At 37.4% G+C, this 14,559-nt stretch overlaps 1 protein-coding gene across 1 annotated transcript in view; it reads left to right on the forward strand.

Moving 5' to 3' along the window:
- Ccdc141 (coiled-coil domain containing 141) overlaps positions 1–14,559 on the forward strand; it is a 162,874-nt gene that overhangs the window by 105,707 nt on the left and 42,608 nt on the right. The window contains exons 9-12 of the mRNA XM_090342542.1: positions 1,299–1,440; positions 2,245–2,364; positions 4,757–4,948; positions 9,080–9,259. Of these exons, the coding sequence (XP_090198668.1) occupies positions 1,299–1,440; positions 2,245–2,364; positions 4,757–4,948; positions 9,080–9,259 (634 nt within the window). The remainder of the gene's footprint in view (positions 1–1,298; positions 1,441–2,244; positions 2,365–4,756; positions 4,949–9,079; positions 9,260–14,559) is intronic.

A 14,559-nucleotide genomic window follows, 5' to 3' on the forward strand; every position in this document is an offset into this window, starting at 1 on the left:
CTAGGCTCTACCACTTCATTGCAGGCCACGATATTGAAACTTTCTGTTCCGCCACCTGTTCATCTTCAAAAATAAAAATAATGATTGTTCTTAACTCAAAATCAGAGTCTCGAGTCATTTGTGAAAATTAGGAGAGGTTCTACTTGAAATGTTAGGAATGTTGTCTGATCACAATAGAACGCTATAATTATCTTTAGTTATACTTATGGTAACTTAGGGTAAGAAGGAAATAGGGCTGTCCTTCAATTTATATAGTTTAGGATTAGGATTTTGAACTCATTTACTCTGAAATAATTAAATATAATAATTATATTAGTTGTATATCTAAGATAATTCTTTTACCTCTAACCTTTTCATGGGCTACAAATCTGAACTACTGACACTTCACAATATTATCTTAAGTACTCTAGTATTCTGACCAAAAAAACATGATTGTTGCAAAAATGTACTAAATAGTAGCAATTATTAAGATTACATACAAAGTACTGAGAAGAACAAGCCAGAATCCACATTGCTCATGGCACTATACAGTTATATGACATAATTTTAGATTAGAAAGAGCTTATTTTAATAGCAAAAGAGAAGGCTGATTTCAATGTAAATGTTTTTACAAACCTGTAGAAAAACACTATGGAGAGATTTGGAAGGAGGAAAATTTAGGAGGAAGTGGAAATGCTACACTGACTTCAGGCTAGAGTCTGAGAGTCTGAATCCCCAAACCCTACACATCATGGATTCTTGATTTCCTTTGCATTCATAGGTATGTGTAAACATCTAAAGTTTGGGAACGAGTCAGTTTTCATCTAATGAATATGGCATTGAGTCTTCACAAGCACTGAGAACAGGGGCCCTAGTGTTACATAAATATTTCACCTATCCAATTAGCAAATGCTTTGTTAATTGGCTGATTCACATTTCTATTGAAAGAGCATCTTTAGATAAATGAAGCTTTTAAATAATACCCTTAGGAAAATCTTGGCAAGCATACTATGCCTTTTGCCATAAGTTTCTCCAAACTGTTGTAGGGCAATATTAAAAAGTAAACCTTTAAAAAAAAGAGCATCAAGTCTGTTACCCCCTCTCCCCCAAACTCATAATTTATTTTCTCCCTGAGGACTGACTGAACACAAAGGGATATAATTTGGCTTTCATATCCGCTATACTAGTATAACTCTTTAACTTCACTTTCACCAAATCATATCTCACAGGAAAGGAGCAGTTCTGTTTTCAAATGTTCCCTGTTCCTGCGGTCTCTATGTCAAAGTCAAGAAAAGTAACCACTAGCTTGTTGCATTCAGCCCGCAGATGATTGGCATCCGTGAGACGATGGAATGCATTGAGAGACGGGTGGATTACCTGATGGAACAGTGCTCAGCACACAAAGAATTTGCTCTTAAAAAGCAGAAATTAGCAGCTTCTGTGGAGGGATTCCTAAGGAAGGTAGCTGTACAACGAAATGAAACATAACCTTCTAATTTTGGGCTCAGTGATGGTGTGCCAACAGTGGAAGGAGGGGGTGTGTGGAGGGAGAGTAGGGATGTGTTGGTTGAGGTATTTACGTTCCACATTTTGCAGTTGGACAAGACAGTTTTAGTTCACTACCGCTCATTAACTATCTATTATGACTGCAATATGTGTCTTTATGTAGTGGTACTTTTATTTTGGCTAGTCCTGGGGCTTGAACTAAGAGCCTGGGCACTGGGGCCGGGAGTTTGGCCTAGTGGTTAAAGTGCTTGCCTAGCATGCATGAAGACTCGGGTTCAATTCCTCGGTACCACATACATAGAAAAAAGCCGGAAGTGGTGCTGAGGCTCAAGTGGTAGAGCTCTAGCCTTGAGAAAGCCCAAGGACAGTGCTCAGGCCCTGAGCTCAAGCCCCACAACTGGCAAAAAAAAAAAAAAAAGAGCCTGGGCAATGTCCTTGAGCACTTTTGCTCAAAGCTAGTACTCTACCTCTTGAGCCACAGTACCACTTGGATTTTTCTGTGTATGTAGCACAGAGGAATTGAACCCAGGGCTTCATGCATGTTAGGCAAGCACTCTATCACTAGGCCATATTCCAGGCTTATTGTTACTTTTTAGTACTGTGTATTTAATAGGCAAACAATGAGCTTCATTTTGACATTTTGCATATATATACTTGGGTCAGGTTCAGCTCCCATAACCTCCCACCTCCTCCCCATCCCCTTTTTCTTCTTAAATAATTCCATTTCACTGAAGACTTTGTAATGTATTTTTATTAAAGGTAGAAATATCAATTCAGAAAATCGGTCCTGTACTTTCCAGTGCAATGGCTATTAGTTCCAGCCTTTCTGAATCAGAGAAGATTTTGAATAAATATCTAGATCTAGATATCCAAACGAAGGTAAGCAAAATAATAACTATTATTATAGCTATGATTTTTAATGTTTCATATCTATAAAACAATCCTTAAGAATTTAAAGTATAAATTAGTGTGTCTAAATTATGTAATTAATGGTAGTTTACAACCTAGTGTTAAATAACTAATTGGGCTTCTTTTATTTACCTGGGCAATGCGAGGAGCTGCTTTTGGAGATACCTAGAGGAGGCAAAGAGAACACTTCTCTAAGATTATTTGTGATTTTGTACAAGGCTCATTTGTGAGCACACATGTGCACACATACACACATGCTGAACTGAAAAGTTCCACAGTCATAGGAGCTAAGGTCCCTATACCTTATCAAGTCTGTAACATCAAGAGAAAGCTGAACATTTCAGAGAGCCTCTGAGATCTAGGGGCGCTGACACACCGGAAGCTCTGAATTGTAACCCTAGGAGGCAACAAAAGCAGAGAGAGTGACTTAGGACAGAATCTGCAAGTGGCTGAGACATCTGTGCAAAGCCAGGAAAGGTAGAAGGACTGAGAAGCTCAGAGGCTATGAAGAGCAGAGTTAGGAGCCAAAGCCTCACTGGCTAGAAGCATTTAACAGAGCCATCAAGGTTTAAGGAATAAAGGGTTTTAAATCCTAAAGCTCACAAGTTGTAACTGACCACTGGGTGTCCAGAGCAGTAACCCTCTGCATTGAAAATGTGGAGCAATGGTCCTCTGGCTTTGAAAGCTTGGAGTTAGAAGCCTCTAGATCTTAAGTCCCAAAGCAATAAGCCTTTGGGTTTCGAAGTCCATCTGTGAGCTTCTGTAACTCATTTTTATCTAGATAGAGAACACACACACACACACACACACACACACACACACACACACACTGAACCTCAGCCAGTTTTTTGCTGTTTGTGAAAATATGACCCTATGGTGGCAAGTGAATCACTAATCAATAGAAAGTTTCCAGCTCCATTAGAATCATAAGGGATTTCTATACCCTTTTATATGGACGCCATCATTGACTGATAATATGTATATTGCCTACCATTCGTACTCATCCATTCAATTAGTCATTATAGTTTCCAAGCCAGAAATAGCACTCAGATGATAACAAGAGGGGCACCTCCTTGTGCTGGTCAAATTCACTGACTCTTGGTTTAGTTAGCATGGTATAAAACATTTTCTATCCTGTCATTGAAACATCTTCTCAATAGACTATATATAAAAAAAAGATTGGACAATTTCAAACACTGTTTTCTAGAGTTAAAATATGTGATTTTAAAATGAATTAAAAGTGAGTGGGCGGTTCACTGGTGGCTCATATCTAAAATCCTAGCTACTCAGAAGGCTGAGATCTGAGGATCATGGTTCAAAGCCAGCTTGAGAAGGAAAGTCTGAGACAATTCTCTCCAATAAATTACAAAAAGCCAGAAGTGGAGCTATGGCTAACCTTGAGTGAAAAAAAAAATGCTCAGTGACAGTGTCCAAGCTCCAAGTTCAAGACCAAAGATGGGTTGACATAGTTTGCAGATTTTCCTTATTGTCTATAACAAAATCAGTTAAATTTATGTGCCTGTCATGTGTATGTGTTTATGAATGGGGAGTGTCTGTGTCTGTGTGTGTCTGTGTTTCTAGGTATGAGTACTGGGGCTTGAACTCAGGGCCTGGGCAATCAGGTATCTTACTCAAGACCAGCACTTGATTGAGCCAACATTAGTAAAACAAAAACTCTACTTCTGGCTTTTTGCTGGTTAATTGGAGATGGGAATCTCCTGGGCTTTCTTACTTGGGTTGGAATTGAAGTACTCAGATCTCAGCCTACTGAGTAACTGATAGGCATGAGCCATGAATGTCTGGCCAAAATGAGTTTAAGAGTTTATTAAAGCTAGTGTTCAGTCTCATAAAGCAATTCATATGCACAATCATTTAAAACATTCCTGCTGTTTTTTACTTTAGACTCTTTTGTGCACTAAACAATCTTTCTTGTATTTGTGACACAAGAAATAGGAAGTATAGCTGACAGAACACCAGGAGTTGAGACGGTTTTCACTTTTTTTAAAAAAATTGTCTTTATTATCTTGAATAAACAAAGGAACAAAGAAGCTTTAATTCAAAATCATTTCTGAGTGTAAAGCAACTTGATTGATGTGACCCTTTCCTTCGTTCTCTCCTATCTCTCAACCCCTCATCACGTCTGTTACCTCGTTCCATTCTCACATATGTACATTGAATACTTTGTTTTCAAAGGCATTTTTTTTCTTTATGGTGTGTTCAAAGTATGCCTTTCTTTTATTAAGGAAATTCTTAGTCCAATTCAATTAGGACCGGTAATAGATGAATGTGCAGGAGGGTAATGAAGTGTGAATGTACATGACGCTCCTGTCAGCGGCTGACCTCATGCATCTCACTTTCCTAGGACACAGCACATGCCTTAGAAACAGCTAGAAAAATTCTGACAGAGAAAAATGAATTTGAAATGGATGGAGCGCCATCACTTTCTTTTAAAGCTAAATGGCTAGAGGAAGAATTACGTATACTTGGCCAAGGTATCAACTTCAGGACACAAGTCTTTCAGATTTATGTGGCATTTCTGAAGTCTTCAGAAGAGGTATGGTATGGTGGCCTCTGGTAATCTTGCTTTTTGTGGGAAATAAACCCTCCTTTCTGGGTAGAAAGTTCCATAGAATTCTTATATCTGGTACATGCCCTCACTTTTAGATGCTTTGTTCCCCAAGACACCACACAAAGAATAAGTTGTCTCACTAAAAATAATACGATTGGGCTGGGAGTTTGGCTTAGTGGTAGAGTGCTTGCCTAGTATGCACAAAGACCCGGGTTTGATTTCTCAGTGCCACATACACAGAAAAAAGCCAAAAGTGGTGCTGAGGCTCAAGTGATAGAGCTCTAGCCTTGAGAAAGTCCAAGGACAGTGCTCAGGCCTTGAGCTCAAACCCAGGACTGGCAAAAAAATTAAAAAATAATACAAATGTATAGATAAATGTACAATGTAAATGTTACAAAAATTATATGTATAGATATATGTCTAAAATACTTTCAATAACTTCACCATCAAACAGAATTATCTGAGAATGTTCTCCTCTAAACCATTAAGAAATTAGTATTTATACAAATACCCAAAATTGAAAAATACAGACTTGGTTCAAGGTTTCACCTCTTTTTTAATGCCTTTTATAAAATTACTTCTCTAAACTTTCTCTGAAACTTTACTTACTTTGAAAAGCTATGGGAAATAACCTCTGTTATTCACACTAGGATTTTTTCTTCTCAAAGATCAATTTCTTTTTCTCCTTCCTTCCTTCCTTCCTTCCTTCCTTCCTTCCTTCCTTCCTTCCTTCCTTCCTTTGTTCTCTCTCTCTCTCTCTCTCTCTCTCTCTCTCTCTCTCTCTCTCTCTCTCTCTCTCTCTCTCTCTCTCTCTCTCTCTCTCTCTCTCTCTCCCTCTCTGTCTCTCTCTGTCTCTCTCTCTCTCCTCCTCCCTCACTCTCTCCCCTTCCTGGCCTGTCTCATTCTTTTTGGTGCCTGACTTGGAGCTTGAATTCATGGGTCCTGTCCCTGGGCAATTTTCCCAAGGCTACTGCTCCATCCCTTGAGCTACAGCTCAAGGTATGAAATTAGGATGAGAGTCTCATGAACTTTCCTGCCTGGGCTAGCTTTGAACTGAAATCTTCAGATCTCAGCCTTCTGATTAGCTAGGATTACAGGTGTGAGCCTCTGGTGCTCAGCTAAAAATCAATTTCTTTCTTTTCTTTATTGTTGGCATAGTAATGTATAGAGGGTAGTGAGTGCATTACTCTCACACATTGATACACTTTCTCATGTTTTTGTCCCCATTTCTTTCCCCCAGCACGTCCCAATCATCTTATTTTTCCCTTCCCTTTCCTATTTCAAATAAAAAACTAAAAATATATACAATATACCAAGTAAGAGAGTCAGATACAGTAACCACATGAGATTAACCATAAGGGGGAAAAAGGAGAAAAGAAATAACATAGTGCATTAAGAACAACAATCACACAAGTTAAAGCTCTTGTTTCCATATCCTGGAGATCCTTTCATTTAGCCTCATCCTATATGATCTTATGTACCTAGGTTTGGAGCTATTGTAATCCTCTGCTAGGAGAGTCCTAGATGTGTACTAATTATTACAAATGAGGGAAACCATGGAGCTATGTTCCTTTGGGTCTGGCTTACTTCACTTAATTTCTTGAAGATAGCAATCAGTAATCAAAAAGGAATTTAGGGCCCTATTTAACCCTGATCCCAGCATGCCCCACAGTCAGGGTGATGGATGCTGGCCTAGTCTGAGAGATGGGCAATTGTTTGGTGACAGCTACATCCTCATTCAATGAGACTATCAATGTAAGTTGGGTGGTATGTTTGATTTCTTTTTCCCCACTACCTCCTACCCCCCCCCCCCTGCTCTGTCTAATCTAAATTCTTGCCATGACCAGCCCCTGGAATCTCAGGCTCTTACTGTGCACTTTCTACAAATTCCATCAATCATCAGTCATTTTTTGTTTTCTTTTCCTTTGCCCTGAACTCTAATGGTCCTGGTAAGATTCTCTGTAGTTGAATATTTCTATTGGGGACTAGAAACAATGTAAAAGCTGTGAAGAAGTGCTGGCTTTCTGTATCATTGTTGCAAAAAAAGTTCCTACTTGGCATTTCATTGGGCATCCACTTCCCTGGCCCACTCTGGACTCCATAGGGCTGGAACTTCAGCTTTGTAAACAACACTCTCCTCGTGTGCTTAGCTTACCAGCCTTCACCAAGTCTGTTTTCCTACCTGGCAGAGCCTCCTATTCTTCTAATCCTGGCATGTTATCACTCCCATATCCTCTGGCATGCCCTTTTTGCTTCATCAGCTCTTCACTTATTCCCATTTCACAATCTATCCCCTCTACTCCCTGCCCTCCATGGAAACTAATCCTGCCAACTACCAACACTCACTCAGTCCAACACTTTACTTAGCTTCTCTTTCCAAGCTTCCAGATGCTCATGGAGAAAAATCATACAATGTGCTGATTTGGAGATCCACACTTACGGATCTCCATCTCCTCTGAGCCCTCCATATGCTCCCTAGTTAGCCTCTATCAGTAGTGATTTTCAAGCATCTGACCCAGTTTCCATCCTTAAATCTCAGCTGAAGTCTTCACCACAAATCTCTTAATGAAATGAGGTCCTTGAGACTCGCTGGCTTGACTTCCTTATATTTCCAAATCTATTGGCCTGGATTACCCATCCTCATCTGGCTGCAATAAAGTGACACCCCATTCCTGATCAGTGATCACTCCCTCCATCTATACTCCTACATCTTTTAAAATCTAACTCTAGCAACTATCTTCTTGTTTTTCTAATTTGCCACTTCCATTACTTCCTTTTGGATTAGTCTACAGTTGTATCTGAATTGTACCATTCTCACCAAAGACATTTTTTTTCTTTAAGACATTTTTGTGTTGTAACAATCTGCTTATTGGTCTCTTTCTTCCAGAATGATCTTTGGGTATACATAGAAATAAATGTTGCTCTTTCAGGGGAATCTGAGAAGACCCCATGGAAAACATAGCATGTTAATGGCTAATTGAGGATAAATTGGAGCAGAAAATTGAGGAAAGATCATTCAGAGTTCAGGGAGCAAGACTCAGCAAAATGTATAGATATGAATAAGTGGAATATGGTAATTAAGAAAGAACCTCTATTCTCCATGCTATTTACAGATTCCCCTAGTAAGATCATTTAAAGTAAGGATGATATTAATATTTTTAAAATCAGTATTTTACTCAAGTTTCTTATTTTTAGTCATTTTACTAGTTACAAGCTTCTCTAGACTGAGCTATTAAAAATTATTCAAATGCACAAAATTTGTGTCAAACAGTTTGTGCTATTTCTACATCAATAAATTAGTTGTTAGTCTATAGTTGTGATTTGATTTCTATAAACTCTCTGTAATTTAAAAGAATCTACTCATGTTTACACTGGTTAGCAAACAAGAAAATGTAGTTTCACAATTGTAGAGTAATATAGCATAATAAGATTAGATTAGGAATTTAATACTAATACATACACAGAGAATTAGTAATTATGTATGCCCTTTTGAGTCAGATATGCTAATAATCTTTCACTGACTCATATTTTTTTCTGATTTGTTTTTCTTGATTCTGTATGTATTTTTCTTTGGAGATATTTAATTCAGTTTTAAACATTAACATCTGTTCTTTGATAGAACTTGTCCTATATTGCATAAAATAATTAAATACATAAAGTTATAGAAATATATAATATAAATATAAGTTGGGCTACAATACGTAGTTCTTATGGACAATAAACTTGAAAATTCAGCTAACCAACTGTGATCTTGTCTGTCAACAACTGAGATTTTCATGGCTTTTCAGTAAATTGGCAACATTCAGTAATTACATAGAGAATTCATTTTGTTTTTTGTACACTTTTATTGTAATTAATAGAGGAGTTACAGTTATATTTGCCAGATAGAAGGTGTATTACCTCACACACACTAATATCCCTTCTCAGGTTTTGGTCTCCATTTCCCTCTCCCACATAGAGAATTCTGAAAAATACCATTCAATTTAACTTTATATAACTTCTACTAGAATCAAATGTCTAATTTTAACGTCTCAAAACTATTGAAATCTCATGTCTTTTTAATTTAAAATATATTCTTGAGTGTACTTAACTCTCATTTATCTTCTTATATTTTAGGCAGAGGAGCTCTTTCAGAGCCTAAAGAAGTTTTATCGCAATGAAATCCCCCAGAAAGATGAGAATGATGCTAAATCCAAGAATTGGCCTGACTCAACTGATAAGGAATGGCAGCTATTTTTGAAGAAGAGTTTTTTAACCCAAGATTTAGGGCATGAGTTCATTAACTTAATAAATATGGTAAGAATCACATGGAATGTATCATACCTGCGGTAAGGATAACTTATAGTGAATCCATAATCTCAGAAGTTCATCCAACAATCAGCCATGCTAGCTTAGGTAGATCCTATTAGCTTCATTCAACATAAACCACTCCTAAAGCCCAACAGTTATATACTTTCTGGGTTTCCAAGCTCATGTAAATTTTTAACAAAAATACTAGACTAAATAACAAAAAGAAAGGACAGTTCTAGTTCAAAGGCAGCATTGAATTATGAGCATGTGTCAAGGCCTACGCAAAATTTCTAGTGATGAAAGACAACTTCTAGGAAAAATCTTCCCACTGAAGACTTTCACTTTATTTTAGCAAGGCTTTTTTACATATATTTTTATTATAATTAATAGAAGGGCTACATTATATTTACCAGAGAGAGGATGCATTACTTCATATACATTGATAATCTTTCTCATGTCTTGGGCCATATTTCCCTCCCCCTGTCCCCATCCCTCAACTTATTTTCCACCCTCCCCTATTCAATTTCAAATAACCAAATACACATATATCCAATATATCAGACAAGGTGAAATATGTAACAATATGAGATCACCAAAGGACAGCAAAAGGGATGAAAGATAAAATAGTATATTAAGAACAACAACCACTTGTTATATGGCTTTTGTTTCTATATCCTAGAGGTCCTTTTATTTAGCCATACTATCTGGCCTTATGTATCTAGGTTTTGTTCTATTGTAAATCTCTGCTAGGAGAGCCCAAGGTTTCTACTGATTATAAAAAAATGAGGGAAACCATTGAGCCTATGTTCCTTTGAGTCTGACTTACTTCACTTAATATGATTTTTTCTAAGTCTTTCCATTTCCTCACAAACAGGACAATGTGGTTTTTTCTAACAGCAGCATAGAATTCCATTGTGTATAAATACCACATCTTGTTGATCCACTCATCAACTGAGGGACATCTGGGTTGGTTCCATCTCTTTGCTATGGTAAATAGTGCTGCAATGAACATCACTGTGCTAGTGGATTTAGTATGCCCTAGTTTCTGGATGGTTGGGTAAATGCCAAGTAGTGGAATTGCTGGGTCATAGGGGAGCTCTATGTTTAGTCTTTTGAGGAACTGCCATACTGCTTTCCATAGTGGTTGAAGGAGTTTGCACTCCCACCAACAGTGTAGTAGTGATCCCTCCTGGCCACATCCCCTCCAGCATCTGTTGTTATTAGATTTCTTGATCATGGCCATTCTAACTGGAGTGAGGTGGAATCTTAGAGATGTTTTGATTTGCATTTCTTTTATGGCCAGAGATGTTGAGCATTTCTTCATGTGTCTATAGGCCATTTTTGTTTCTTCTTCAGAGAAGACTCTCTTGAAGTCTTTGGCCCATCTTTTAATGGGATGGTTGTTATTTTGGAGATTAGTTTTGGAGTGATTCAATTTTTTGAGCTGTTGATATATTTTAGATATGAGGCCTTTGTCTGTTGTATGGTTAATGAAGATCTTCTCCCACTCTGTAGGACTTCTAGTTAATTTCCTAGCTATGTCCTTTGCCTTACAGAAGCTCTGCAGTTTAATACAATACCGCTTATCCAGCCTTTCTCTGATTTGTTGTGTTTCTTCGTCCTTATTAAGGAAGTTTCGACCTGTGCCAAGGAGAAGTAGTGTATCTCATATTCTTTCTTGTAAAGTTTTCAGTGCATCTTCTTTTACCTCGAGGTCTTTGATCCATTTGGAGTTAATCCTGGTGCAGGTTGACAAAAAAGGATCCAACTTTAGTTTTCTGTAGGTGCTTAACCAGTTCTGCCAGCACCACTTGTTGAAGAGGCTGTCTTTCTTCCATTCTATTTTTTGGGCTCCCTTATCAAAGATTAGGTGGCCATAGGCCTGTGGGTTAATATCTGAATCCTTAGTTCTATTCCATTGGTCTATGGGCCTATTCTTGTGCCAGTAGCAAGCTGTTTTGATCACTATATCTCTGTAATAGAGTATAAAGTTTGGTATTGAAATTACTCCTGTGCTGTTTTTGTGCTAAGGAGTGTTTTTGCTATATGGGATCTTTTATTATTCCATATGAAATTTTGGATTGCCTCTTCTATTTTTTTTAATGTTCTTTTTTTATTGTAATTAGTAAAAGGGTTACATGATATTTGCCAGATAGAAGGTGCATTAATTCACATACATTGATACCCTTTCACATGTCTTGGTACCCATTTCCCTGCCTCTTCTATTTTTTTAAAGAATGACATTGGGGTATTGATGGGAATTGCGTTGAATTTGTAGATAGCCCTTGGCAAGATTGTCATTTTCACGATGTTAATTCTTCCAATCCAGGAGCATGGGAGGTTTATCCATTTCCTCAGTTCTGCTTTAATTTCCTTTTTCAGGGTTTTAAAATTTTCATCAAAAAGTCTTTTACATTCTTAGTTAAGTTAATTCCTAGGTACTTTATTTTCTTTGAGCCTATTGCAAAAGGGGTTGCTTTCCTGATTGTTGCCTCCTTCCTCTTGTAGAAGAAGGCAGTTGATTTTTTTATTTATATTTTTTATTGTGGTTAATAGAATGGTTACATTATATTCACCAGATGGTGCATAACTTCACAAACATTGATACCCTTTCTCATGACATGGTCCCCATTTCCCTCCTCTGCTTATCTTGATGTCCCCCCTTCCCTATCCAATTTCAAATAACCAATTAACACATATAAAATATATCAGATAACTAGGTGAAATATTGTAGCAATATGAGATAACTAAGGGACAGCAAAAGAGATGAGAGATAACATAATATATTAAGGACAAAAGTCACTCATTATATGACTTTTGTTTCCTTCTCCTGGAGGTATGAGGTTGATTTTTGCAGGTTAATTTTATACCCTGCTATCTTGCCAAAGATTTGAATCAGCTCAAGCAGCTTGGGAGTGGAGTCTATAGGGTTCATTTTTTTTTCAAACTTTTTATTATAATTAAGAGAAGGGTTTATATTCATCAGATAGAAGGTGCATAACTTCACAAACATTGATACCCTTTCTCATGACATGGTCCCCATTTCCCTCCCACCCTCCCCCCTGCTTATCTTGATTTCCCCCCTTCCCTATCCAATTTCAAATAACCTATTAAGCACATATAAAATATATCAGATAACAGGGTGAGAAATTGTAACAATATGACCTAACCAATGGATAGCAAAAGAGATGAGAGATAACATAGTGCATTAAGGACAACAGTCACTCATATGGCTTTTGTTTCCTTATCCTGGAGGTCCTTACATATAGTGTTCTTTAAATACAGAATCATGTCATCTGCAAAGAGGGAAAGTTTCATTACCTCTTTCTCTATTTAGATCCCCTTTATGCTTGCTTCTTGTCTTATTGCTCTGGCTAGGAATTCTAATACGATGTTAAAGAGGATTGGAGAGAGTGGGCATCCTTGTCTCATTCCTGATTTTAGAGGGAATGGCTTTAGCTTTTCACTATTAAGTATAATGCTAACTGTGTGTTTGTCATACACAGCCTTTAATATGCTGAGGATTGCTCCATGGATTCCTAGTTTCTCCAGAGCTTTTAGCATAAAGGGGTGTTGGATCTTGTCAAATGCCTTTTCTGCATCTATTGAGACAATTCTGTGAGTCTTGTCCTTGCTCCTGTTGATGTGTTGAATTATATTAATTGATTTGTGTATGTTGAACCAACCAGCTTTGCCTCCCTGTGATGAATCCTGTTTGATCATAGTATATAATTTTTTTTGATGAGCTGCTGAAGTTGGTTGGCCAGTATTTTGTTGAGAAGTTTTGCATCAATATTCATCAATGAAATGGATCTATAGTTCTCTTTCTTTGATGAATCTCTGTCTGGTTTTGGGATGAGGGTTTTAGTGGCTTCGTAGAATGAGTTTGTCAAAGAGCTTTCCTTTTCAATTTTGTTGAAGAGCTTGAGGAGTATTGGTGTGAGCTCTGCTTTGAAGAACTTATAGAACTCAGCTGTGAATCCATCTGACCCTGGGCTTTTCTTGGATGGAAGGTCTCTTATTGCCATTTCTGTTTCAGTGCTTGAAATAGGCCTGTTTAGTTGGATTAGGTCTTCTTGGTTCAGAGTGGGTATGATAATATTGGCTAGAAATACATCCATTTCTTCTAGATTCTCAAATTTGTTTGCATAAAAGTTTGAAAAGTAGTCCCTCATAATGCTCTGGATCTTGGTAATTTCTGTTGTGATATTACCATTCTCAATCACAAACCAACAATTTAATGTCCCCCCTTAAGCTCTTGCAAAAAGAGCAACAAACCAGTAGAAGGAAGCAAATTATCAAAATCAAAGCAGAACTGGAGTCAAAAAAAATATAGAAAAAATCAACAAAACAAGGAGTTGGTTCTTTGAAAAAATTAACAAAATGGACAGACCCTTATCAAATCTTACCAAAAAAAGAAATCTTACCAAAAAAAAAAAGATTGTCATTTTCATGATGTTAACTCTTTCAATCCAGGAGCATGGAAGGTTTTCCACTTCCCCACTTCTGCTTTAATTCCTTTTTCAGGTTTTTAAAGTTTTCATAATAAAGTTTTTTACATTCTCTGTTAAGTTAATTCCTAAGTATTTTATTTTCTTTGAGGCTATTGGAAAAGTTGTTACTTTCCTAATTTCTGTCAAGGCAAAATAACTCAAACTCTTATGTCCACCTGTGACCCATTTAAAGCTCTCTGTACAAATTGTTTACAGATGGCTGATTTGAACTGGGCATGGAGCCTCACACCTGTAATCTAACTACTCAGGAGGCTGAAATCTGAGGATTTTAGTTCAAAGCCATCCCTAACACTAATGACCATGCAATTCTTATCTCCAATTAACCACTAGAAAACCCGAAGTGGGGCTGCTGTGGCTCATGAAGTAGAACAGTGGCCTTGAGCTGAAGAGCTCAGGGACAGCACCCAGGACCAGAGTTCAAGTCCCATGACTGACAGAAAAAGATGGCTTATTTGTCTATTCTTATCTCACATATCTTCCTAATGAAACTGTTCATTACAGCTAGGCCCTCGTGTCTCACGCCTATAGTCCTAGCTACTCAGGAGGCTGAAATATAAGGATTTCAGTTCTAAGATAGCTTGGGCAGAAAAATCTAAAAGACTTTTTATCTCCAATTAACTAGTAAAATGCTTGAATAGAAGTTAATAGTTCAAGTGGCAAAGCATCAGCTATGAGCCAAAAAGCTTAGTGAGAACAAAAGGCTCTGAGTTCAAGGCCCAGTATTGGCACACACACAAAAATAGAAACCATTACTATGACATATACCAGCTGCTAGGAAGCCTTTTTTTAAAA

This window comes from Megascapheus bottae, chromosome 12 (genome assembly GCF_031878675.1).
Source record: "Megascapheus bottae isolate mThoBot1 chromosome 12, mThoBot2.hap1, whole genome shotgun sequence".
Taxonomy (NCBI): domain Eukaryota; kingdom Metazoa; phylum Chordata; class Mammalia; order Rodentia; family Geomyidae; genus Megascapheus; species Megascapheus bottae.